Raw genomic sequence first — 27,208 nt, forward strand, 5'->3', positions numbered from 1 at the left:
CCATTGGGACATTTAAATCTGAGCAGGAGATACATACATCCGTGGTACCGGTATCTCAGGAAACAGGGGGCCACGGGAACTGAATTGAACGTGGTACAGCTACGCGGACCGCCTGCTTCTCACCTAGGGGGGAAATTATTTTTTGGGGGGGGGGAGGGGCGAGGGAGGTGGCGGCCTTGGTACTGCTTGCCTAAGGGCCGCACATATCCTATGGACGGCCCTGCCAAGGCACATGGTAAAACTATAGGTAGGTGAGCAGGAAGAGATAGCCAGAAACAAAAGAGAGAATGCAGAGAAATAATCAAAAATCCGCTGTCATATTTTCCCTATAGAGGTAATAGTTATTCTATGAGGCGCCTGAATTACAAACCTGTTAAGTCAATCCTTGCATATAGGCTATTCATTGAAGTTAAGTGAAGTGCACTGCCTAGTTTCAGGCAGAGAAGATTTTCCCTCTGATGCTTAGTGATGAAGGTCCACACCAAGAGATTGTTAGTGCTTTCTAAAAAAAAATAATATATACATTTGTTTTATTTTTAGAAGAGATGATAAAACTCTGCAGTCGCAAATGACTAGAAATACCTGGAAAATGGAGTGAAAGTAAGTAACACAAATATTCAATGCACAACTTCTTCTAAATGCAAAAACACACGTAATGTTATTGGCAGTTGCAACATTTTTGCAATTTGTTCTTCAGGCCGGCGAATTAAAAGTAATTTACAAATATCCACAATACAGTATGTTACAGACTCCACATTAGTCTAGATCTTTGGTGGGCAACAGGCAACCACTCTCGGAGGCCTCACCTGCGGCCCCCAACCCCTGGCCACCACTGCAGCCCACTCTCCCCAGTGCAGAGGGAATGGAAATGTTGCTGGTGTGGATCGTAGCTTCTTCCTACTCCCTCAACTACTAATCACTGTTCCCTGTGTAAGGAGAGGAGTGGGGCCGTTTTCATTAGCATGCCAGCATTAATTAAGAACCTGACTGGAGGGGCAGGGAGAAACGCCGTTCTATAATGTGATGTAATGTGCCGCCCCTTTGAGGGCTTCAGTCCGTTGGGGTATATCATGCTGCCTACCACTGGTCTAGGAGATACAAAATCTGAACACTACATTTCCTTCCTCAGTATTGGTATACCTGTATTATGTAGAACATAGCAATTTCTTATTGAGATCCACCATGACAAGTATTCTTCGAAGTTTGTTGATCGGGCCCATATGCGATTTACCATTATCCATTGGACTGATGTTAAGGAAAGAAAGACCCTCAGGCACACTAAGACACCTGGACACCACTCACCTGAAGGGCCACCTGCTTTAAGGTACTGCTGAGACTAGGCTGGAAAGAGGCTTATACTCCCAGTCTTGTAGAGAGGGACTGGGGGAAGTAAGTTAGCCCTTACAAAGGGATAGGTGTTTGTTGCTTTTGTATATTTTTGTATATTTTGCCTTGTTAAAGGAACGGACTCAATAAAGCCAGGATTTCATTTCACCTTCATCGGTCTCCATTAAATGTACCTCTGCACACATCTCTTACAGAAATATATAGCGCACAGCAAAGAGAGTGGGTCAAAAAATGGAATAAAAAAAATATATTCCTTTATTGGTCCATTTAGAAGAAAACGAAGGTGTCCGACACCTTCGTTTTCTTCTAAATGGACCAATAAAGGAAAATATTTTTGGAAATTCCTTTTTTTGACCCACTCTCTTTGCTGTGCGCTACACCCTCTCTGATACTGATCCTGATGTTCTACCAGTGGCAGCACACTTCAGCACAAGCATAAGATGGGGACACTCCAGAGATGTGAGTAATTATCTTCATTCAACATGACATTATTCTTTGTGGTTAAATAGAGTTTCCTGGGACCATCCCAATGAGGCTCTGGGTAGTGGGTTTTTACCCCCTTGCTCAGTCCCTTCAGGGAGTATACTGTAGGCCCATTTAAAAGATTCCATAGTACTGAATTTCTGTTACAAGATTGCTTTATCCCCTAACCATTGCTGTGGATTATATACCGATTACTTCAATTATATACGATAAAAGGAACCGGCGCTAGAGTGCATTTACCACCCTTAGCTTCTCCTTACAGAAATATATAATAATATTATATCACCTACCACTGACAATGCACACAGCTGAATTTACAGACACGATGAGGGCATGTATATCAGAAGATAATGGGGTCCTGTATATCAGTTTTGACGCACCGCTGACAGTTGCATCAGATGTACGTTTTCATCTACAGTATATTGTTATCCGAAGAGGTTTTAATCACCTGAGACCTAACGGTAAAAAGCTCGAAAAAAAGATGCACAGAAAAACAGCTTCATACATCCCATTATAATATGTATGTTCTGTATTTCCTTTTATTGACACTCCCAAAATTACTAGCAGAATTAGAGACAAGTCCCTTGAATTCATAAACACAAAATGTAAATTCCTATCTTTGCAACCATTCTGTGTAAGTATTGCATGTATACATAGACACTACACTTAATAGCATACAGTACATCGAACAGCTATCCTGCCATGAAGCAAGTGGCATTAAATAACAGGTGCAGGCATTCCGCGGTCATCCGACGGAATCCGTTCCGCAAGCCGCGGCGGATAGTGAAACCGTTGGATTGCGCATCCCATGTTAATGAGTGGCGGCGAACGTCGGATAATGTATCCCACAGAGCGCGTCGGGAGCCGGTGGATAATCCATTTGTCGGAAAACAAAACAACAGATGACGAGGACCATCTCGTACTAGCAAACCATTTCTGCTACTGGTAATGGCCAAATGATGCACATTGTAACCAAATATATGGAAGATTTAATAATGTCAATGCAACATAGAGGGAGGGCTTCATTTGCATTACAATGTACAAATATAGATTCTTACCTAGAACACAGAAAAATGTATAATGTGTCTCACAGGGCAAAATAATTGCACTAGAGCTGCAAAGTAGCATTTCCGCCTTTGTTATCTTCCCCCGCCTCCTCACAAGGGGAACTGAACCGTGTTAATATAATCTCTGAGGACCCCCTGCTTTCCAATATACAGACCTCTAAAGGTGATGCTGGCATGTAATGTTTTTTTAAATGTCACGCATCACACGGGCCAATAGGAAGCCACCTAGGGGGTAATACAGGTGTTTTTAAATGCTTCCTTAAGGGCAGTGTTTGGTAACGTTTAATATTATAGCAAACTACTATCTCATGTCTGCTTTATGTATTATCTCCAAAGCCAAATACTAGTATTAACAGGGCCGATGTGCAAGCCGTCCAGTATTCTTTGTACCACTCATGGAATAGCGTGGTATACTTCATTTAAAAAAAAAGAAAATGTTTTGTTGATCCAGAATGTCATACTCCACTGCATTTACCCATCTTTAGATGTTACACGACAAGGTACCGAATACATACTGCATCACACCTTACTTCCAACAAGAAAGAGATGAGTACTAGAAGAAAGCTGTGTGAGGTGGATGCGCGGGCACTAGTCTCATCAGCGAAATGGCTTCGATGTCATGGGCTCCAAAGAAAGAAGTTGACCCTGCTGCAGATCTTGGCCCAGCTGGGATTCCAGCAGAAGGAAGGTACTTCCCACATTCGTAGCTCCTTAACCATGTAGCACGTAGGCCCATATCTATTAAGATTTCCCCACATATTTGGTCCCATTCATACTGTATTACATGCAAAGCTGGACACAAACTAAAATGTTTAACTTGAACCATTTTTTTTGTGTCCTTTGGCCCCAGGAAATGACTTTCGGGCAAGCACGGCTTAGTAAAAATGGCCATACATATTTAGAGCAGAGTTTACCAAGTTTAATCCTCTAGATCAGGGGTCTCAAACTCAGTTCTCAAAGGCCACCAAAAGGCTAGCTTTTTAGGCTATCCATGCTTCAGCACAGATGCTGGTCAAAGACTAAGCCAATGATTGAGCCATCTGTGCTGAAGCAGGGATGGTTAAAAAAACCTTGCCTGTTGGTGGCCCTTGAGGACTGAGTTTGAGACCCCTGCTCTAGATCAACAGGCCAGAATGTCAACATTTAACTAGTGTAATCAATAAAGAGTTATGTCTGCACACCTAAACATGTATTATATAAGCAATATACTTGCGATTAGAGGTACCGGTGCTCTGTGGTTCAGGGAAAAAACCTGTCTGGTGTAATTTCAAAGTATATGAACAAAGTGGAGGATCCAGGGCACTACGGATTTGTAGAAAATAAATTTATTCTAGGCACACACAACGTTTCGAGCTGTACAAAGCTCTTTCTCAAGTGACTGGCCATGGTCAACATTTAACTAGCACATACTGTAGTTCACTAACTGATCTAGCTCTAATTTTCACTATGGCAACTGCTTAGGTATGTGTGACCCTGGAAACTTTACCCGTTGGTTGCTCTCGAGGGCTGAACTTAGGGAGCCCTGATTCGGAGGATGGGCATCAAACCTTAACTCACTACATCTTTCAGGAAACTATTTTGTCTCTCTGCACTGTCCTGCGTGAAACTAGGCTCTCTCACCGCGAATACATTCCCACTGTGCTGTTTTTTCTGTTGGCATTTGGATTGAAGCATGTGGCATTAGAGGCCTTTCACTGTGGAATTGACTCTGCAATTGTTCAGAGGCCTTAATGTTTTTGATGGTGGAAAATGCACAATAGTACTCATTATTACTTTCACTGTAGCTTTGCCATTTTAAATAGTTTTGCAAAGAAGTGCTATGTTATATGACGGCTTTAAAGGTGTCTTCTGGCACTGGATGGTGTTGTATGGCATACCACTGCCAACGTGTTTTTTTTATCAGAACAGTAATGCCATCTGTCAAACTATTTTGGAGATTGGGTAGAATAGTTGGCACTACTATACCAACAGCTGTACTCTTATCTGTGTATTGGAGAGGAAGCTTGGCAAAATATCACAATGAAAGACTGCCAGCTCCCTGCCACTGCTCAATCCTACCACCTGTACTGCAGATGTCTCTTGCTAAGCAGAATGAAACATGTCAGCATGCATCTTGGTTAGAGCCGAGGTCAGATTGCTGCAGGTTGGGATGTTTTCCTATGTTGGAATGTGCTCTACTAAGTATATAAAAAAGTGATGTAATGGAGCACACACAGAATATTGAATCCACCCAGCCCCTGGAATACCATGTAATTAAAATAACTTTTAAGATAAGTATACACAGTAGTATTCTTTATTGGTCAACTGTCCCAGACTGATCCCAGTACCTGCAAATAGGGCAGCCAATCGGCAAAAGTAGAGGTCATAGACGTTATTCATCCTCCTGCCCTTGAGCAGATAGGATCAATCCAGCAACGTTTACAGCTGCCATCTGATAGGAATACTCTGGTATTTTTGCAGTTCAATTCCTAAGAGGCAGGAGCTTTTTGGTCTGGATATCGAGTTATACTCAGTTTCCCTGTTCTCTGCAGCATGTTCGTTTTAACGAGGGTAAAGAGGCTGATTCAAGCTGTCTTAAGTCTTGCAATTGAGTTTAGTCATTGGCTTTGCTGCAGATCCACTCTTTATAGAGACACAGTAAGCTAGACTTGACAACTGAGGGACAAGAAGGGAGTCACTGCTTTTAATTTCATCCATGTGTATTTAAACAAGCCGTCAATTATTTATTTGGCAGAGATTCAGCAATGTGTGACATCTGTTTCTTCACCGGCTATTTGCTTCAATATTTTGGTGACGTTTCGCGACAGTAATATGACTTGTAATACTTTTCTCTTTCCATAGGTTATGTGAACAACTTAGGAAGACCTGTATCCTCACGGTATGGTCATGGTCTATTTCGTCAGTATAACAGCGATGGTAAAATATACAATGTAAGTATGAAATATACTAGTAAGTCTGCATATCAATACAGTACTTACAGAAAACCCTTATAAGATGCTCTCTAGAGGCCACAGCACCATGACAAAGATCTGTACAAAAGGCATGATATGTACACCATAAAAACCTTTTTTTTTTTTTAAATAATAATATTTCACTTATTTTCCATATATTTTTGCTTTCATACTACAGCTCAACCCCCTTATAACGCTGTGCTTGGGATCCAAAGAATCACATTGCGTTATAAGCGGATCGCATTAGAAATAATGTACAATTGTATGTATTGTACAATAAAGTATTTAAGATACCAATAATCGTGTTGTAAAGTATTTATAAATACGAAAAATGGGAGCCACACTTGCATCGCGGTCTAAGCGGATTCGCGTTGTAACGAGGTTGAGCTGTATATTATAGAAACATGAAATATAGAGCTTTTTTTTTTTAAATTACGGTTGTAACAAAATATAGCACTTTTTAGTGGCACTCGATCAACCAGCAATTATCAACTAGAGATCTGCTGAAAAGCAATCGCATGTTCAACCACCATGTATTGACCATCATCAGGGTCAACACATTCATCACATAATATTAAGGCCATATGATATATCTGCAAACAGTTCTGAGTAGGATCCAGCAAAATTGGAATAGTTTGTTGGTTAATGTAACACCTTTACTAATAGAGGGATCTAATGACTTACTCAAGACAGTGTGTGACACTTGCAAGTACATAATCCTACAGGGGTTAATTGAAAGGTTTGTCCACATTTTTTGCTGTCCAGTTCATGTTATACAAAGTTGGACACAAAATGAAAAATGTAACTTGCATGGATGCCTCAGCCATCACAATATTTCATTGTCGTACTACTTCATTTTTCACTGACAAGTTGACAGCCAAGAAAGAGCAAGTCCAGCAGAAGGAAGAGTGCGTGACAGATGTCATCGAGCTTTACAAGCAGAGATTGGAGTGGCTCACGAGTGGAAGTCGACAGGTGTTCGGTGTTATCCAAGAACAGTCCGTTGTCCTTGTTCTAGACCTTGGCGCCGTGTCCAAAGTGCAGTACGACTTGTGCCGAGATGCACTCTGCCTCGTTCTCAGGGAGCAGGTGGCACACATCTCTAAATTTAACATCATTTGGTAAGTGCACACATTTATTTATCCCCGCAGCAAGGGTTACATTTCTCCTATATTAGTTTTTTTCTGGTTAGTTATTGAAATGTACCGATGTGATTGTACTCTATGCTTTGCACAGATCGCTACAGAAGGTGGCCCCTCTGCTGTGAGGACTGCAGGTCTTGTCTGCACTCTCGTTGTTATATACATTTAGCGAGTTAACTGGTATAACAGAGTTTGCAGTGTTTGCCGTCAGCTAAAACGGTTTACACAGCATGTTATAAAGAGCACCTTAGGAAGTCGTGTTGGCTGTCACGGTTTCAGCTATGGTAGGAGATGTCTATACATAAGGACACTAGTTAAAGGGCTTTGGGTACATTTGAATGCTGTTGGCAATAGACTATATCCCCCCACATTGCACATTGACAGAGCAGACGTAGTGATGCAGACCAGCACAGCTATTCTTGAAAATGTGACTTACTTATTTATACACAGAGTAAATTAAATCCAGTTCTGTTCTGTGCTTCTTTTTGTTCAAAATAATTAAATTTGGTAGTTACAGAAGTCTCATGATTGCCCTAAAAACTTCTGGCTAAGGTGGAAACCTTGGAGAGCAATTAGAGATTGAGCATCTGACTGCAATCGGGTATCTAAGGCTGCACTTATAGTGTCAAAACAAAAGCGGCAAAACAAAAGCATTGTCGCTGTCGCAAGCGCTTATAGTGCACGCGACGGCGACAAAGCGATGGAGCGACAGTGCTACCAGAAATCTGGTAGTCACTGATATTTGATTTTTTTCGGCGACGGTCTCCCCTTTGCACCAATTGGGAGTGACGTCACTGTTCGCGTCGCCGTCTGTATAAGCGCAGCCTTAGTCTCACACACTAGTTGTTGATAACACACTAGCAGTGAAAAATGCATATATTTTTGTGTACTAAGTACACATTTTTTTATACTCTCAGGTAGGTGGACTTTTCAGAAATGAGAGCAAGTTTTTACTTTCTCTTTGTGCCTAAATTGTAAACAGCCCTAAAATATGTTCTAGTCTCTCCTAATGTGTTATGATTGCTCTGTTATAGGGCTTCGCAAGAGCCAGTGAAATGGCAGCAGGAAGTTGTCCATGTCACCCAGCACTCTATAGAAGCTGCTGTGGAATGGGTTTGGAACCTGCAGCACCCTCCAGCGGTCAATTCAGATAGTGCAGCTGAGGCCGTGTCAAAAGCCTTGGGTGACAAGGTTGTAAGTTTACCAACATATACAGATTTTAACTAAAAAAATATTTTATTGCATAAGGAAAACCCTACTATCAATAAGGAGGGACATGTTTATGTTGAAGATGTAGGGCTACATACAATTGTTCATAACAATGCAATGCATTCTCCAGTCTGCAATATAAACTCTTGTAAGTGCACTGTAGTTCTCTCTGAGGGTTTGATACTACAATCATTAGTAGCGGAAACTTAATTTCCCCTGTGGAGACACAAAGTAACATAATAACGAACACACATGGATTCTGTAGCCATTAAATTGGTGCCTCCCATCACATAACTGATATTATTAATACAAAGTGTTATCTGCTACCACATAAGTGTGAATTGACCTGTTACATGATCGCAAAGAATGTAAACTAAAATGTGTTACTTGAGACAATTTGCTTGTCTGTTGGACTCGCTTATGGAATCATTCAACTGTATTAGTGATGTCCTCAACACATCAAACCACCTAAATAATGCATAACCCAAGAAAACATCCAGCAAAAGAGCTGCTAGCTATGGCTTTATTGGTTTATTCTTAACAATTAACAACATAATAAACATCCCCCTAAACGTTAGGAAAAGGCCATCAGCACACAACAGAGGCCCGTTAATCCCCATTGGTGGCGCTAATCACCCTATGTGGCACCATATGCTTCTGTACAGGCCGTCCTCGGTTATCCAACGAAATCCGCTCTGGAAGTAGCGTTGGATAGTGACACCGTTGTAAAGTGAGTCCCATGTTAATTAGTGGCGGTGAGCGTTGGATAACTTATTCCGGCGTCGAAAAACAGCACGTAGGGTTGCATTGTAAAGCGTTGGATATGCCATTCGTTGTAAAGTGAAACGTTGGATAGCGAGGACTACCTGTACTCTCGCCCAGCAGGCATGTCTTCCTTCAATAGCTATTCAGGCCAAATGTGGGCCTAACTCTTCATAGACACTCATCTGGCAAGATATTAAATTAAAATTAACCTGCCTGCCCCGTCTTTTAAACACTTTTTTTAAGAACCCGCCATGGGAACAACTAAGGTAAGGGGGTGTAGAGCTTCTGTCTATTGTCAAATTCTCCCTCCCCCTCAGTCAGGGCTACCTGTCTGTGACATCATTGAAGTTACATTTTTTTTTTCCATCTAGAATTGTTTCTTTTTTATGCATCTGAAAAAAAAAATAGCTAGATTCCTGCTCTTAATTTGAAAGTAACATTTGGGTTCATCGCAGGTTGAAGCTGTCTCCTATTTTGCTGCGGGAGACATTCCTGAAGACAGGAAGCAGCTTATGCTAAAGCGCCTCTCTAAAAGCCCGCGTCCCATTCATACAGTGTCCTATCACGCCCAGAGAGAGGAAACTCGGGCATTTCTGAAAGAGTTAAGTCATCAAACAGCTGGCAGGTGTGTATTAAAAAATATATATCTTAAAACTAGTTTGTTGTTTGTTAAAGAGCCATGAAGTGAATATGTCTTAGTCTGCGCTGATAGTGCCGGTGACAGCGACACGACGGCGATGCTGATGTCACGCTGCGATCGCTGGATAAATCAAATTGAAGTGACTTCCAGCGATCGCGACCAAGCCGCTGCGCCGTCGCGTCACGCCTACTATAAGTGCACGTGATGGCGTCAATACATTTGTTTTGACGTGACGTCGCGTCGCTGTTGCCGGCACTACAAGCGCAGCCTTAGACAACATCAAGAAAACAATTAGCCATACATTTTATATATATATATATATCACATTTCCAATGGAAAAAAATATAAAAGGATAATAAAATACGCTACTTCTATCTAGATTAGTCACACTAGATAATTATTCGTTTCTGACATATTTAGTGGTAATTATCTATTTTACTGTTACTCACGATACAGTCCCCTCTGTCAGTGAAAGGGTTAAACATTTTGAATCCATACTCCAGGTAAACCTTATTCTCATTTATGGATCAAGAGATAGACACAGAGAGAGACACAGAGAGAGATAGACACAGAGATAGACACAGAGATAGACACAGAGAGAGACAGAGAGAGACACAGAGAGAGACACAGAGAGAGACACAGAGAGAGACACAGAGAGACACAGAGAGAGACACAGAGAGAGACACAGAGAGAGACAGAGAGAGACACAGAGAGAGACACAGAGAGAGACACAGAGAGAGACACAGAGAGACACAGAGAGAGACACAGAGAGAGACACAGAGAGAGACACAGAGAGAGACACAGAGAGAGACAGAGAGAGACACAGAGAGAGACACAGAGAGAGACACAGAGAGACACAGAGAGAGACACAGAGAGAGACAGAGAGAGACACAGAGAGAGACACAGAGAGAGACACAGAGAGAGAGACACAGATAGAGAGAGAGCCCTCCTGTCACTAAAAGAGTGACTAAGGCTGGTTCTATAGTGCCGGGGCCTGCTACGCCGGGCTTGCGCACGGCAGTTATAGATGGCTCAGGTCAGCCAGCCCTTCTATACAAGGGCCGCGTGCGCACGGCAGGGAGCGGGGAGCCGACAGACAGCGGGGAAGACGTGGGAAGGATGATTTTGCGCTCCTATCGGCGCTCAAATGTATGTATGTATGTGTGGATGTGTGTTTGTATAGATGTGTGTGTGTGTGCGATTGCGTGTGAGTGTCAATGCGTGCACAAATAAAATAAAAAATATTTATTAAAAAAACAATTTTCCTTTATAAAAAATCTTATTTAGGACTTTCTTCACTCACACAACCCATACACACACACGCACACACACACACACACACACACACACACACACACACACACACACACACACACACACACACACACACACACACACACACACACACACACACACACACACACACACACACACACACACACACACACACAGTACCTGTAGCTCCCGGCTCTATACACGGCCGCATACAGTATAGAACGGGCCTAAGTCATGTAGTCATCTCATCCTGTGTTTCCATGGAGCGCAAGATGGGATCTAACCAGTAAAGAAATGCAGGAGGAGAATTCCTCTTCTTCCGTTTCCTCCAAAATGGCCGCCAGAGTCACGTGAACGCACTGGCACCGCAACCTCTACAGCACTGAAAGGGTTAACATGTGCAGCTTACTGCAATTGAAAACAGCTGTTGTACTTATTTGCATTTGCCAGTATAAACACACTTAACACTTTACGTTGTTTTATGAGTAGTAATGCCACCAATCCCCCAGCAGATCTAATTACTGTAACTAAAGGTTCTGATCTCCAGTCAATAGAAGCAGGAGATAATGGACAATAGAATTCTCCTCAGCTCTCACACCCCTGTGAAGATAACTATTGTGCTTATCTTCAGTTGGTACAAAAACAAGACACAACACAGTACCTTCCAAATTGGTACATTGGTAGTGTTCTGGTATTAGCATTACCCTGTTCACCTAACTATCAGTGAGAACTACTGAGCTGGAGGAGCAGCTCTCCATCCTGAAATTAGAAGGATACCCCCCTGGGGCTTGTTAAAAGAGCTCTGCCTAATTGCAAGGACAATACTGGTAATAAAACTATAAGCTATGAAACATTTGGCTTTATTACGTTATCTTTTCATACAGATTTCATGCATATTCAGAAAGAAATAAACACCTTGGCATGCAATTAACACAAGATGGAGACAATCATTCTATGCAAAAAACAATGAAGGAGAAAACTTCCCCAGGTAAAGTGTGCGTGTGTGGCAGGATTAGCTGTGTTTGTGAACACACGACTAGAACCTGTCAATGTTTGCAAACTCACAAACAGGGTTCGTTGATAATGAGTAGTTTATTGTAACATATAGTATGATCATACACATTCAAAAGTCTATAAGACTCTCTGCCAGGGAGTGTCCAAACAGCCTTCTCATACATTTTTGATTCCTTTGTTAAAAATAGGTTACCAGGCAGAATATACTAACCACTCCTTAATTCTTAAACCAATCATTTTACAGCTCCTTAAAACCTGGTTAGAACTGGCTTAAAACAGCTCTGTAAAAGGAACCAAGTACAACCTTATACTGTACTAGGAATGTGGGCGTAAACTACAGGCACAGTCGTAAATCTGCCAAGAGCAAAACTCACCAACTCCCCATTCTTACACACAAAATGGACACTAAAAACATAACAAATCAGACAAAATGGAAACAGAACATTGCATTCAATCCTTCTCCAGAGACCCCCCCAGTCCATTTCAGTAATATCAACAGTATCTTCATTTCAGCAATATTACTTCATCAATCCTCTGTGTATTATTGTCTGTTTGTGAACACACGTCTAGATCCTCTGTATATTATTGTCTGTTTGTGAACACACGCCTAGATCCTCTGTGTATTATTGTCTGTTTGTGAACACACGCCTAGATCCTCTGTGTACTACTGTATTATTGTCTGTTTGTGAACACACGCCTAGATCCTCTGTGTATTATTGTCTGTTTGTGAACACATGCCTAGATCCTCTGTGTATTATTGTCTGTTTGTGAACACATGCCTAGATCCTCTGTGTATTATTGTCTGTTTGTGAACACACGCCTAGATCCTCTGTGTATTATTGTCTGTTTGTGAACACACGCCTAGATCCTCTGTGTATTATTGTCTGTTTGTGAACACACACCTAGATCCTCTGTGTACTACTGTATTATTGTCTGTTTGTGAACACACGCCTAGATCCTCTGTGTACTACTGTATTATTGTCTGTTTGTGAACACACGCCTAGATCCTCTGTGTATTATTGTCTGTTTGTGAACACACGCCTAGATCCTCTGTGTGTTATTGTCTGTTTGTGAACACACGCCTAGATCCTCTGTGTATTATTGTCTGTTTGTGAACACACGTCTAGATCCTCTGTGTACTGTACTACTGTATTATTGTCTGTTTGTGAACACACACAACCATGTCAGCTGAAATTGAAAATCTAGTTTTTTTTACACCTTGTGATTTATACATTTAAATTAAAAGTGGGTGTAATAAAATATAAAAGATATAAATTATGTACTATAATAGCATAATAGAAGAAAAAAACACCTTTTATAAAAATAAAACTACACAACCCCCTTTTTATTTAAAGTCTTCATTAACTGGCACAAACATATTTTTGATAACAATGGCTTTGGCATTCCTATGTTTTCTTGTGGAATACTCCAGTAACTTTCTACATTGGAGAAATCCTGTATTCATGTCATCTTTTTATTTCTTTATGTTGCTTGTTGGGACTAAAAATTTGATCAATAATGATTTTCTGCAAACATCTTTGTCACTGAGCCCTGATTACCAAGACCTCTGTTCTACCCAAGACACTGCACATGAACCCCATTTTTGCTTCATTGTCATGACATCTTAAAAAGACGTAGAGCTTTTCTAGTTTAGATTATTATTAGACTGCAAAGACGGTTATAATCAAAAATATATAATAGGAGCAGCTTCAGGGCGCCGGTGGGAGTTGGTATCTAGGTATCTTAATATAGTTATACATGTGTAACCGTTATAAAAGCCTCTACTCGGGTATAGTACTGTATGTAAATGTCAATAACAAATATGAGGGAGCAATAAAAAGTAAAGGGAAAAAAAAGTCTACATTACTGCAAAAGATATTTAGTTTTGCTTATCAGCAAGTGCACCAATTGCATAATGTATAATGCAGAGTGTATGCACAATGGCAAAATACACATCTACAAATAGCCAGTATTTACATAAAAAGAAACCACAGTTTTGATAAACAGTACTTCAAACAGGAGGCTATTTTTAGATGTGTATTTTATAGTTGTGTATATACACTCTGATGCAATTGGTGCACTTGTTGATATTCAATATTAAAAATCTTAATTTTTTATATTGCTCCCTCCTATTTGTTATTAATAAACATACATAGACTGCCATGTCTAAAAATAACCTATTTTTAAAAACATATTTCTTTAGCTATTACTCTTCCTCCGAAGACATTTTGCATTGCAAATATAATTTTTATTCCAGATTATAACTATTAACATCTACTGTAGATATTAAAGAGCAACACGGTTTATATGATATTATTGGTAAAATACTCTTGTTTCTAGAAGCTGATGTGAGAGAAGATGAGTACTTGATTTGGAAGGAGTTGGACGAAGCCCAGAATACACTAACACAAATACAGGATATTTTAAAGGCATGTTATCACCCTGAAGATGGTAATTATTTTCTTTTCTGTTTTCACTGTTATTCATGAATAATACAATCTTGATGACACCCACTAGACTTTAGGTCCGATTTAGACCACATCTGGAATTAAGATCCAGATTTAAAATATGTTGGGATATTTAATAAAATATTTCATCTATTACAAACTAAAACATTATCAGCGATTCACTACTGCTAACAATTGTTCATCACATGAACTTGTTCTGTTCTATAAGACAATTTGCAGTGGGAGATGTTTGTTACATTGTAATGTGTCTGTCTATATATACATCAGCAAAGAATTGTGGGTAGCCGTGGGAGGTTCGAACGCTTGTAACATATATACTACTTGTTGGTCCAATAAAAGGTATCATACCACCTACTCCTTTCCCCTCCTTTATTACTATATATATCTATATCGAGAATATATCAATAAATGGCTAGCATGATCTATGTTTTTATATAGAAAACAACAGCAATTGTCCCGTGCTAGAGGTGAAACTGGAGGATTGTGTCAGCTCAAAGGAATGGCTAAAGAAATACGGATTGAAACCACAAAAACTACAATTTTATGATGCCCTTGCGGACTGCGCCTTCCGCCATAGTGATGGTGTTGTCGATATTAAAACCAAGCCAGAAGATGTGTCAGTGCAGACTGATGCTGTAAGTGCAGTAACCGCAACAATGGGCAGTATTCCTAAGCATTGGCTATTAAAGTATTTATATTCTTTATGTACATGTGCACACATGCTACATTCGTGTGTCCTGGCCTTTGCACAGACGTTATATACTCAGTGGAATTCTAGGCATAGTTTAGAGCCAGGCTGCTCAACTCCAGTCCCTGGGGCCGCCGCCTCTAACAGGTCAGGTTAGTAATACGTAGGATATCCCAGCTTCAACACAGGTGGCGCAGCCTCTACTGACTGAAGTATTGACTGATTGAGTGACTCGTGCTGAAGCTGCTGGGATATCCTGAAAACCTTACCTGTTTTGTGGGGGGTGGAGGAGGGGGAGGGGGGTGGAGTTGAGCGCCCCTGGTTTAGACGTTGTAGACGTTGTTGCAGCTAATACATTCTGAAGGGGCATTCCTAGAACACAGTGAGCTAATGGCAGTGATATATGTGATGGAATAAAACTAGGTGCTTTACACAGTCTTAAGGAAAAGTAGAGAAGTGTAGGTATTTTTTTTTTAAATGAATGAAAATGTTAGGGGAGATGAAAAGGATAGGGGAGAGATAAGACAAGGCTAACGGTGGTAAAACCCCACCTTTAAGTTCAATTTACAAACATTCTACATCAGAACATTTTAAAAAAATGATTTAAAATGACTTGTCAACATACCAAACAGACTTTTTTTAAAGGCATAAATCACCCAGTTTAGTTGGTTTTAACACTGCACTGTCCTTCGTTTACTTTGGTCCCCTGTGGGATTGAGGTCATTCCCAGCTACTTGGCCCATCCAATGAGGATTGATCTACAACCAGTTTACTCTGAACCTGGACAGATTAAAGCAGCAATCCCGCTATTTGAACCACCCTCACTTATTTTTACAGGTTAGAAACCAGAGCGGAACTGTCTTATTTTCACCTGGTTCCTAAGATAATTACCAGTGAAGTTACCAGTATTACTTCACTGGTAATTATTTCAGCTGGCAGAGATTTAAAAGGCTGTCCAATATGAAGCAGCAAACCATGACATTGCACCTTCCTGTTGGCTTGCGGGACTCGTGAGATTTGAACCCCCATTTTGTTTCCCCTGGGTGGCCTGCAACACTGGTAACATCACCGATGTGATGTCACCGGAGCTGAAAATATCTCTGTTGGTCTCCAGTTCCCATGCTGTAAACAAAAAGGGGCAGCACAGATTGCTGCCTTAAAGTGCCCATGTTATAACGATTACACAGAATGTAAATGTCATTTGCAGAAGAAAAATGTTTTCTGTCTTGCTGACGTTAAATACAACTAAGAGGCCCTGTAAACTTGACTGCAGGAAAAGAAGATGAAACTGATCAATGCTAAGTACTGTGATAGATTTGTACATGCACACTGGAAAGATGGCTCCGTGGTGCACGTGTATATCACCAAGGAGAAGTGCAGGGGGTATGAAGAAACAATGAAGACTGCTCTAGAGCAGATGGATAGAAGGTTAGTTTGTATCATTATGTTTTGTATCCATCATTTTTCCAGGAGTAAGAGCTTTGTTTATGTTCATTTGTTTACGCCTGACTTCTCAGGCGCTAGAAGGGGCTGCACTGCAATATAACAAACCGCATGTCGCCATGAGATTGCAAGTGGTAAACTTAGTAAATTACTGGTAATCCTAACAAATGCAGACTTGTATATATGCATACATGGTGTAGTCAGGAAGGGCCATAACAGGCAAGGCCCACTCTAAAACACCAAGTGCCTGACTAAAAAATCTGGGGCCTAATTGTAGCCCTGGCCGGCCAGGATGGAGTTTCTCACTCCCACGCTGGGCAGCCTCATAGACGCAATGCCAGCACATGAGTGAGAGCTCGCATGGAGCAAGATGGTAGGAGGAGGAGGACGCAGCAGCGGCTGCAGAGAACAAGCAAGCTTGGAGAAGGTAGGGAGCATCACCCACTGTCTTCTTCCAAACCCAAGTGAGCGATGCAGGAGGCCATAAAACGATCTTGGGAGTGTTAGAGCGCCATCCAGTGCTTTGGTATATAGCATCACCCACTGCCCTACCATAACCCACTGCTCCTGTATCCTCCTCTGTCACCCACTGCCCTACCATAACCCACTGCTCCTGTATCCTCCTCGGTCACCCACTGCCCTACCATTACCCACTGGTCCTGTATCCTCCTCTGTCACCCACTGCCCTACCATTACCCACTGCTCCTGTATCTTCCTCTGTCACCCACTGCCCTACCATTACCCACTGCTCCTGTATCCTCCTCTGTCACCCACTGCTCCCCCCTGTCACCCCTTCACCCCATGTGTAACTCCCTCTCCCCCACATTTGTTACCCCCATCTCACCCCTCCTACTTCTACTTCTTTGTGTTAGTGTATAGTGCAGTCAGGTTATTCTCGGTGTCAGTGTATACATTGACTATACAATATCAAGTAACCTCCATGGCACACTGCCCAAATTGGTGCCCAAACACCAACTTAAAAGGCACTATCTCAACCACAGTCATGGCTACGTGTGTGTGTGGGGGGGGGGGGGGGAGGGGGAGAGGGCTTAAAATGGAGGAAGGGAATTGATGATGATCAACTAGATTGCGGCACTAGTAGACCAAGGTATTTGATGAGTGGTCCTAGTGATAGACTAGTGGGTGCAAAAACTGTGAATTGGGAGTGAATAAATAATAGATAAATAGCAATATATCAATATAAATAGCAATAAATAATAGCAAAATAGAGGGCACACATAGATGTGCACTCACAAAGAATTCACTTCGTTGCACAACATCTGATTAAAACATAACCTTTAATAACAAACTAATAAAGCATGCATCACAGGTATAAACAGTAATTAAAAAATAATATAGTGGGACAGGGAGGTCAGGGAGCTGACAAAAACCTCAGCAGTCTCAAAATAGGTGCGTGTGTTGCACTGATGAGTCAAGCAAAATAATAATGCCCTAATAGGGATGTAAGCTCCCGGCTTGGAGTGTATACTTGATAGCAGGACACCAGGCTAGTATTGATACATGCACGGACAATATCAATACCCAACAGGGAGTGAAAATACCTGAAGTAGCTTAAAGGTATATAAGCTATATACTCTGCATATATACATGCATAGTGGTACCATCAAGTACAAGGGTTAATGTGGCAACAAACACCCTAATTAGTAGGTGCTGAAGACATGTTTATGATATATGGTGCAAACATGTGTTACCTCAATGGATGGGGCTGTGCACAGCAATATGGTGTAGCCACCTATGCACAGGTTAATTGGAGATAGGAGTCTCTGTAAGAAATCCCAATCAATAATAACTAGTTAAAATTGAGTTGGCAGAGGGAGTAGCACTGTGGTATTAATGCACATGATATGAGGGAGTAAGATACGGTGTATCATGAGAGAATTGGATAACCTCAGTTTTAATGGCTATATACATAAATAGTGCAGCCTCAGTAATGCTGCCCAAATCAGTACACACCTGGTATGGTTGTTGACATAGGACTGCTGTATAAAGCAGGCAACACACAATTCCAGCAAGCTCTAACACCAGAACCCACCGCATCATATATATATGATACAATCCCTTTGATAAAGTTGCATTATTGTGACGAAACGCGTCAGGGACGTACTTTACGACATTACGTCATCACGTTGCCTACATGCTTTACGGCCGGAGCGTGTAGGAGCTGTATTGAGGCCAACTCAGATGCCACACTGCGTGGAGGACTTCATTTGATCACGCTAAGGACAGACGCTGTCGGGTGCATTGCTCAAAGGTTCCAGTTGGATTGACAACACGTCACGGGACGGTTCCTGCAGCGGTGGTGATAATTTTGTCACAAATTGCTTGTTATTCACTTATACTTTGTAAGTGTTTTTAATCCCCCCACCAACCCCTTCCCATCATTAAATGTACAGGATTACACTATGGGGCGTGCGCTCTCTGTCTTCTTTTTGTATATATATATATATATATATATATATATAGATGCAAATATCACCGTATGCTCATCTGCATGTCTCAGGCAGGTCTGCAACCCTGCCTTTCCCCATTATCACCCAGCATACAGCACTTCCACTGCAGCAAGGGATTCTGGGAAATGACATGCAAATGAGCACACAGTGTCACTTTTTGCCTCAATAACCATTTTTAACATGGTTCCCTATAGGCTTAAGCTTGCTGCATGGTCACAGCTTTGAGCACAGCCAGGGTTAAGGTGCATACCCAGAAAACCACCCACAGACAGCTGTTTCGACTTGATGGGTCTCATCAGTGTGGGGTTGATTCTACTGGGAATCCAAGAGAGGCTATGGGATAGGTGGTCGAAACAGCTGTCTGTGGGTGGGTTTTCTGGGTATGCACCTTAACCCTGGCTGTGCTCAAAGCTGTGACCATGCAGCAAGCTTAAGCCTATAGGGAACCATGTTAAAAATGGTTATTGAGGCAAGAAGTGACACTGTGTGCTCATTTGCATGTCATTTCCCAGAATCCCTTGCTGCAGTGGAAGTGCTGTATGCTGGATGATAATGGGGAAAGGCGGGGTTGCAGACCTGCCTGAGACATGCAGATGAGCATACAGTTATATTTGCATATTTGCTTTCCTGTGGAAGGTTTTTGTCACTTTTTTTACTCACCATAACTTAACTCAGTATTATGGTTTATATATATATATATATATATATATATATATATATATATATATATATATATAGTCAAATAGACCAGTTGGCACTCCATAGGTGCTGATAGGTTGTAGGTGCTTGTCCCGTATGGATAATATAGACATACGTTACCGTTCCGAGGTCTGGTAAAGCAAGAGACAGCACTCAATTGTAGAAAACTTCACAAAGTGTATTAGTGAAAATAGTGGTACAACAAGAAACCCAACGTTTCGGTCCTCCAAAATGGGACCTTCCTCAGGGGGATACAAAGAGTACACTGAGGCCATTCTCCCTCCACTGCAGAGGTAAATGAGAATGTTCACAGGTAGTGTTAGGACCTGCATATTGGTCATGCTGTGACGTGGCTGCAGGCTTATAATGCTTTGGCCAAAAGGTTAAACTAAATTACCCTTATTCATGAGTATACTAACATTGAAGTATTTAACTGTATTTTGTCACATTGGATATAGCATTGGGTATCTGTCTTTTGTTAAAGAAAGCAAGCAGCCAGGTCTTGGTTATTGAATAGTGCAGAGAATAGATACTGATAGGATACAATTAGTCACATAAGTAGGTCAGCCACAGTGTAGCAGATAAATAAGTAAGACAACCTCTACAAAGCATACCATGTGACAGGTTTACATGTATCACTAAGTTGCTAATTAGTATCAGTGCATGCCTGATATGGTAGCTGGAGTGAAGGCTGCTTAAATGAGGCAGGCAGCTATTACACAGTTCTTGATGAAAAGCCCAGATATGCACACACAGGCTATAAGTAAACCCAGTGAACTGGTAGAGGAGGGTGACAGAACCTGACCACTTGCTAGCTTATATCCCACTGACTAAACCCTATCACTTGAGGAACAACCACAGGCAGGGAGGGCACAGACTGAAAAGTTTGCGCACCCTTGCCTTAAAGGTATAACAAGGGTATTGATAGTACATATAGGAGACTCCTGGAGAAGGGTGAATGGGATGGAACCGTATAAACAGTAGAAAGGGGTAGAAATGTGTAAATGTAAACCCCTCGTTAAGACCATTGGACTCCGTGTCTTTAATTTATATATCCATTCTGCTTCGATGCAGAGTAACATTTTATCAGTCTCGCCCCCTCTGGCTGGGCATCTAAGATGGTAAATGCCCATGAATGTAAGACAATTCACATCTCCAAGGAGGGAGGGGTGGCAAATGCGATTTGAGTGTATGGCGCGCATTCCTTGAGAGTAATTATCCTACAGCTCCTGTGTAGTTCTAAAGGAAGGGTGGGAAAGCACACAAAAAAATGCTTCCTCTGGTGTATTACCCTTTATTTAACCTAAGTACATTAAAAACAACAAATATCTACTTGCAAGAGCAGTGTTGGTAAAAAGCACATAGACAGTGATGATCTTGTGTCCCCCCTGCTGACCGTCATTGTAAGATGCTTGTTTTTTCAGGCACTCCCATGCCCTGAACGCCTCCAGACACTGGCATCTTTATTCCCATAATGTATAGCGTACAATCAGAAGAAGTCAGGAGTGAAACGCGTGTCGGGTTACAGTGACATCTTCTGTGACGTGACGAGCATGACTCTTACACGGGGCAAAGAGACGGGTGTTTAGGCACCGAATACCATCTCTGTCTCTATTATTTACTAAATGAAATGATTTAAAATTGAAATGAGCCAAGGGACAAGATAGTTACTATATTTAGGATTAAGCTGCAACATTGCAACAAATTAGCATAGAAAAATAATGTTGCCATGTGCCTCTAGTTAGTCCTTTCAACTTCTACTTTGAGGCAATTGGCAGCTATAACATGGATACACAGTTGCTAGGGGAAGCAAGGGGTCGCTGAAGCAGAAATCAAAACTGTTCAGCTCAGGAGACCCCCTGCTCCCAGACACTATTAATAAAAATTACATTAAAGCAGCTTCATTACCTTAGTGGATAGCCGCTAAGGCAATGAAGGGGTTAAGGCACAATAGCAGGTTTATTGAAGGCAGAGGGGGTGAGTGAAGTGGGTACTTGGCCCTTCACTCACCCCCTCTGCCCCCAATAAACATTACAATATGTACTAACCACCAATACCCCACCAGGGACTTTATAATGTGTAGTGTAGGGTGGACGTCATGACGGTGTGCCTTATGAGTATTGAACTTGGGGGAAGGGGGGAGGGGGTAGCGAAGGTTTGAACCCGATTTATACATATGTACTCTTTGACAAAGCACGTGTACCATGCGAAACGCGTCAGAGTGGCTCGTTTGGCTGTCGCCTCGTCTCGTTGGATTTTCCGGTTTATACATCACCAACTTAAAACCTTCAGTGAAGTGGGAATGTTAAACTTGGCTTAAGTGCATAGGCCTGTTAGAGGCAATTATCATTACAAACAAAACAGGAAAAACATAATTAATATCGTGTTATGCAATGTTGAGGTACAAATGCTCTTTGCTGATATCTTGTAAGCAGATTTCCATGAGGTGTCAGGAAGCTGAAGCACTATGCTAAACTTAGGATAACACACTTTCTGGGTGAGCCACGTCAACTTCAGTCAGATCCAACTGGGCCTTATCTTTGTATTCCTTTCAATAGACTGAGAAATAGTCAAATCAACCTGTGGCCTCGGGTGTTGCTTGGTGGGGGGACCCATCTTTGGTTAGGTGTAGATCAAATTGGCTTGGGAGTTAGGGCCTCATGCAGTAAGCGTCGATTATGTGAAATCGTCAATCTTACCGATTAGTCATGTTATTGGCGTTTTTTCCTCTCCGTATGCAGTAAGTGCCGAATACATTCAAAATCAACCCGAAAACAAATCCGCCCACTCTCGCGATGATTAGCCGATCACACACAGGTGTATCGGCGTGCGTGGCGGGGTGCTGTTAGGTTGCCCAATCACAAATCTTGCTGAATCAGGCGAAACAAGCATGTTTTGGATTGCGCGCCATATTTAAAGGCAACGTGTACTGCTATTCATTCTCTGTGTTGTTGGGAGTGAGAGAGAGAGAGACGCACAGAGCTGGCTGTTTGAACATTTGCATATTGACTGAGAGACTTGTTGTGTATTGGGTGAGCTTTGTCCATTGTTGTTTTGTTTACATCTTTGTCTTGTTTTATATGTGGAAGTGTTTCGTGTGATTGGCTGTACATTTCTTGTCTGTTTTTTGTGAGTGCTGGAAGTATGCCCGCAAAGCGTGGGAAGAGTGATGCTGGTGGGAGTGGGAGTGCTACTCGTGGGAGTACGCGTCGGAGTGAACGTACTGTTCAGGGGAGTGATGTTGCTGAGAGTGAGAGTGGTGTTGCAGGGAGTGGGAGTGCTGGTGCTGCGAGTGGTGTTGCTGGGAGTGGGAGTGCTGTTGCTGGGAGTGGGAGTGCTGTTGCTGGGAGTGGGAGTGCTGTTGCTGGGAGTGGGAGTGCTGGTGCTGGGAGTGGGAGTGCTGTTGCTGGGAGTGGGAGTGCTGGTGCTGGGAGTGCTGGTGCTAGGAGTGTGAGTGCTGGTGCTAGGAGTGTGAGTGCTGGTGCTAGGAGTGGGAGTGCTGGTGCTGGGAGTGCTGCTGGTGGCGCAGTTGCTGATGGGGTGGATGGTGGTGGCGTGCTTGCTGGTGGGCAGCTTTTGGAGGCTCTTCCATTGGAAGAAGGAGAGTCCAGTCAGCACCAGCCAAGCTCTGACCCTAAACCTGCTCGGAAGAAACGTGTGGAGAAGCCACGTAATCCTCGCTTCAATGACCAGGAAAATACAGCTCTTGTCACTGGCATTCTGGAGCACTATGACAGTATATATGGACATTTACTAGGTAAGTGTACATTTACATTTATTATTCAAATACATGTGATCCTAGGTCATCTGAGTTTTGTTCATATGCAAATATGGCTTCACAATATCTTTCTATGTTAATTAGTCTGGAAACACAGCTTTTTATCATGCCTTACAAGGACAACTAAACACAGGCGGTCAATTTGCCATAACTGCATACAATATGAATGCAACCTTGCTTACATGTATAGGTTTAGTAGTGAATGCTCATGTGCTTCACATATTATACATAAAACAGCATGTTTGCTATCTCTTGGAACAGCTAGCAGTGTAGGAAACTGGTGCTTATATTATTATTAATTTACCTCATATATTTTATATGTTTTTCAAGGGCGGACAAGTTCAGCAAGCAGAAAAGAAATGTGGGACACAATAGTCATTGGTGTCAATGCGTGTGGGAATCATGTGAGGGACAAGCGGAATTGTCACAAGAGATTTGATGATATTAGGTCCAAATTGAAAAAGAAAATACAACACCAACGCGTGCATGCTACTGGCACTGGAGGTGGGCCCACACCACAACGTCTCATATTAAGTCCATTGGAGGAGCTGCTTCGGGCAAAATTACTTCCCGTCGTCGTGGAAGGCTTACCTGGTGACCGTGATATAGGAATTTACCCCTCACAATTTCCACCAGGTGAGAAATATTACTGTACTAGGCGTGTCGTTGCTTACAGTTATTTTGCATAGTTACACTGCTTTTTATACTGTCTTCACAATATAAGCATACCTGCATCTATATATGTATATGTCTGATTCTGTATATATATATATCTCAAAATAGACATATATGTTGTAGTCCTACTAAAAGCAGTAACTAATATAGCACGTGCCATTGCGTGCTCATTTACATGTGAATTCCCAAAATGCATTGCTGCAGTGGAAGCAATTGATGGTGGGCGAAGATGGGGAACAACAGGGTAGTACACATGTGTAACACATGTTAATGAGAAATTATTACTAGCTACAGGTACAGAACAGAAATATGTAGAATATTATTGTGTATTTTATTTATTTTACTCCGACAAACATGACATTACTGCCTATTTTAAGCATGCATCAAATATATTGCATGCAACGGCCTACAAACATCACTTGCACTAACACATCTATAGTTGTTAATGAAAAGGTCCATTTTTGATTTAAGTCATATACAGACAGCATAATGAGGCACACGTATCATATTTTATGTCATTGTTTTCATAACTTAAAAACTGCACACGACTATTTAGCTCATCTACCATTGTGTTAAAGCAGCTGCAATTAATATCTCATCACAGCATACACTTCAACAGAGGGGGTGGGGTTCAGCACACACACTAATTACAGCCTCATTTTAGGGGCAACTTAGTTCACACCATTTTCACCTGTTTCAAGTAATTGAAAGGTGTGGCTGATTAGGCTTTTTGGGGAAGGGAATACCGTTCTTACAACCTGACTAGCACAACTGAAGTTAATCACACTCATTTGAAAGCTTCACTTTAGCTACTAAATGCCCCAACAACTCATTACTTATCAAACCGTACGTCACACATTAGTTCACTCATATCTATAGTTGAACTACTATCAACGACACATTATCACACACTGCATGTGTTGTCTTGTTTAGTCACAGCCACATTCATGTGTGCCACATCTTATATTAATGTACCACACATATCCTCTACCAAAAACAACACTTTTTGCAATATGACCACCTTCATGATAACCATTGTGAATGGTCATCTCATGATAGTTATGTACATTATGATACTGATATCACTACACAACATATGATTTTTATGTACAAATTTAATCTATTTATCCTCACGCATTACTGCAGAACCATAGTATGTTGTATGTTAGGGAACTCAAAACTTCTAAGTACACAGGCATGTACATTGTTATTACAACTATTTATGTTCACTTTCACACACACATTTTGGGTTAAGGAAATGATGCTGTTAGGTACTCATAAATACAGAACATACAATAACTGTTTGTTCAATATTTACACATGTAAATGTAAAACTTATGTTATTGTTATATATAGTTGCCCCCGAAGGACATGTGTCACCTGAGACTGAACAAGTGTCTTCACCTGGGTCAGCCAGCTCAACACACCTAGAAGGTGAGTGTATCAGTTGGTGGCCATATAATATGTGCTCTTCTATATGTTATGTTGTCATGTTCATTATTTGTTTTGCACATCTTCTTTAAATAGGATTACTTAGTGTCAGTGAAAATGAAGTGTAAGTCAACTTGTATTGTGTTAGTGATGTTAACTATCATGTAGGAGTTATGAGTTTACAGCAAGTTTTCATTCACTCATATTTCATACTGAGTCCAAACATTATTCTTAAGTCAAGGTAGTTTTTAATGTGAGGTTATAAAACGTATGGAAACATGTTAGTTGTTACTTATGACACAGTACAATTACATAGTAACACAGCAGAGATTAACATGACATTTAATAATTTGTACATTTATTTGTAGAACATGATGAAGAGGATTATGATGATGATGATGATGACGCCACCGCCATAGACACACAAATAGAAGCAAGTGACCATGAAGACGTTCCAATTGAAACTGTTTTACCGGCAAATCGTCCAGCAAATACGACATACGATGCAATTGTAGCTTCTGAGGGAAAAATTGTGGAAGCAGAAAATCGTCGCCATTCTGACTTCATGACAGTGCTGGAAAGGATGATTGCACTGCAGGAAGAAACAGTTTCACAATTGGCACATCTCCACAGAGTCTTCATTGAAGTGCCGAAACAGTTGCAAAAAATCAACACCTCATTCGAAGCATTAGTTGTTCAGCAAACACAAGCTAATTACTGGAGAATGACTAATGTACCACAATTCAACACCTCCCAGCCAGGATCTGTTCATGCAGGTCAGTTTTCACCACATTCATCTGATATTCATTCACCAGGCCCAAATGTTACCGGTCAAGTAGCAGACATTGCTGGGCAGGTTCCTGATGACATCCTACCGCTGCCATCTGTACAAATTCAGCAGCAGACACCTACAAAGGAGCCCACAAAAACAAAACACAAGCAGTTACTACTGACCAGTTTTTGGTCAAAAACAACAAAAGACACACATGAAACAGACCAACCATCACTTGTGCAGTGTCTACCAACTTGCTCACATGTGTCAGTGGGCACAAGCCCTGTCCGTGAACAGTCACTACCCAAAAGCCCTGTAGGTGAGTCACTGGCCAAAAGCCCTGTAGGTGAATCGCTGCCCAAAAGCCCTGTAGGTGAATCACTGCCCAAAAGCCCTGTAGGTGAATCACTGCCCAAAAGCCCTGTAGGTGAGTCACTGGCCACAAGCCCCGTAGGTGAACAGTCACTGCCCAAAAGCCCTGTAGGTGAGTCACTGGCCACAAGCCCTGCCCGTGAAGTGCCAGAGGCCAGTCAAAGTGGCTCTGTTGTGCCTAAAGTTGGTGGCAAAAGAAAAAGGAAAATTCAAGAGACAACAATCAGGCCTGTTACTCGCTCGCAAAAGGAACAAAAAAAATAAATGTTATAATTCAGAAAATATGTCTTTGGCCTTGTTTTGTTGACTTCAGATTATCTAATTACTATTGTATGTATGCTGAAGACTGTGTTGTTTCCAAACTTTCAAGTATGTTCTTGTACACGTGAAGTTTTGGAAATGTTAACACTCCTAATTAATGAATAGTGTTATAAATATTTATGTTTTAATCGTCTGTTCAGTAATGGTCCACCAGGAGCCAGTTGCTAAGTTTAGAGAAGCTGCCATTGACTTAGCAG

The 27,208-nt window shown here is 41.5% G+C and overlaps 2 protein-coding genes across 4 annotated transcripts in view; both read left to right on the forward strand.

Annotated features, from left to right (window-relative positions):
* VWA3B (von Willebrand factor A domain containing 3B) overlaps positions 1-27,208 on the forward strand; it is a 161,324-nt gene that overhangs the window by 12,111 nt on the left and 122,005 nt on the right. The window contains exons 2-11 of one of the 3 annotated variants that reach the window (XM_075590547.1): positions 541-600; positions 3,383-3,585; positions 5,739-5,827; positions 6,719-6,969; positions 8,025-8,184; positions 9,420-9,589; positions 11,764-11,867; positions 14,234-14,344; positions 14,800-14,996; positions 16,323-16,477. In XM_075590547.1, coding sequence (XP_075446662.1) covers positions 3,444-3,585; positions 5,739-5,827; positions 6,719-6,969; positions 8,025-8,184; positions 9,420-9,589; positions 11,764-11,867; positions 14,234-14,344; positions 14,800-14,996; positions 16,323-16,477 — 1,379 coding nt within the window. In that variant the 5' untranslated portion in view covers positions 541-600; positions 3,383-3,443. The remainder of the gene's footprint in view (positions 1-540; positions 601-3,382; positions 3,586-5,738; positions 5,828-6,718; positions 6,970-8,024; positions 8,185-9,419; positions 9,590-11,763; positions 11,868-14,233; positions 14,345-14,799; positions 14,997-16,322; positions 16,478-27,208) is intronic. The other 2 variants (XM_075590549.1, XM_075590548.1) reach the window with 2 other exon arrangements.
* Positions 23,541-26,962, forward strand: LOC142491042 (uncharacterized). Its single transcript, XM_075593378.1, has 3 exons — positions 23,541-24,076; positions 25,472-25,549; positions 25,915-26,962. The coding sequence occupies exons 1-3, from the start codon at positions 23,800-23,802 to the stop codon at positions 26,952-26,954; spliced, it is 1,395 nt and encodes a 464-aa protein (XP_075449493.1). The 5' UTR covers positions 23,541-23,799; the 3' UTR covers positions 26,955-26,962.

This window comes from Ascaphus truei, chromosome 3 (assembly GCF_040206685.1).
Source record: "Ascaphus truei isolate aAscTru1 chromosome 3, aAscTru1.hap1, whole genome shotgun sequence".
Classification (NCBI taxonomy): domain Eukaryota; kingdom Metazoa; phylum Chordata; class Amphibia; order Anura; family Ascaphidae; genus Ascaphus; species Ascaphus truei.